This window comes from Suricata suricatta, chromosome 10, assembly GCF_006229205.1.
Source record: "Suricata suricatta isolate VVHF042 chromosome 10, meerkat_22Aug2017_6uvM2_HiC, whole genome shotgun sequence".
Taxonomy (NCBI): domain Eukaryota; kingdom Metazoa; phylum Chordata; class Mammalia; order Carnivora; family Herpestidae; genus Suricata; species Suricata suricatta.
The window spans coordinates 57,929,562-57,930,595 of NC_043709.1; the positions used below are offsets into that span (position 1 = coordinate 57,929,562).

The 1,034-nt window shown below is 38.0% G+C and overlaps 1 protein-coding gene across 1 annotated transcript; it reads right to left on the reverse strand.

The window, feature by feature from the left end:
* Window positions 1-314: 314 nt before the first annotated feature.
* Window positions 315-1,028, reverse strand: LOC115304894 (olfactory receptor 6C2-like; the record flags this gene model as incomplete). Its single annotated transcript, XM_029955231.1, has 1 exon — window positions 315-1,028. A coding segment is annotated over one exon (714 nt), but the record flags the coding sequence as incomplete, so codon positions are not given.
* Between the last annotated feature and the right edge of the window lie 6 nt (window positions 1,029-1,034).

Here is a 1,034-nt window from a genome sequence, read left to right on the forward strand (position 1 = left end):
GCTTTGGATTGGAAGAAGCAATGACAACCATTAGTTATTTTGCTCAAAATGATAACAAATTTTCTCTTGATATTTTCTGGTTTGGAAGTATACTTCTGTTTAATTTGTTGTGTTTTGTTTTTTGATTTTCCTAATTTGGAGGTAAAGCTAGGATTTAGATTTTTAAAAGCTATTAGCATGTCTGTTTGTGGAAGGATCTCAAAAGACGTTCGTGAGGAAGATGTTAGTAGAGCAGGATGAGTGTTTTGAATAAAGTAACTTGACTAGAAAATTTGATAAGTTCATTATATGTGTTTCTTTGGCTTCACATTCTTTTATTTCCTGGAAAATATCACAATTCTTTTGACTGAGTTATTGAAGGCTTCTTTGACTTGTTTGTTTCTCAGTGTATAAATGAAAGGGTTCAGAACCGGAGCAATGGAGGTAGTGAGCACTGTCACACCCTTGTTAATGGCCACTGATTCCTTTGCTGAAGGTTTGATGTAGATAAAGATGCAGCTGCCATAGGTGATGGAAACCACAATCATGTGGGAAGAACAGGTAGAAAAAGCCTTTTTCTTTTGGTGGGCAGAAGGGAATCCTAAAATTGTCTTGATGATATAAATGTAAGACAGAACTACACACATAAGTGTCATAAGGAGGGTCAGCACTGCACAGATTATAACAGTCTGTTCCATGAACCAAGTAGTTGAACAAGAAATTTTCAGGAGGGGAGATGCATCACAGATAAAATGATCAATGATATTAGAATCACAAAATTCCAGATTTAGGCCTAGGCTAAGTGGAGGGATTATAATAAAAAGACCAGCTATCCAACAACAAAAAACAAGTCTTCTGCAGACTGTGCTACTCATGATGGCCACATAATGCAGGGGTTTGCAGATGGCCACATAACGGTCGTAGGACATGGCAGCCAAGAGAAAAAATTCGGTTACACCAAAGAGGTCAGTAAAAAACACCTGGCTGGCACAGGCATTGTAAGTAATGAGCCTGTCGCCTGTGGCTATGTTATACAAGTACCTGGGAATACAAGC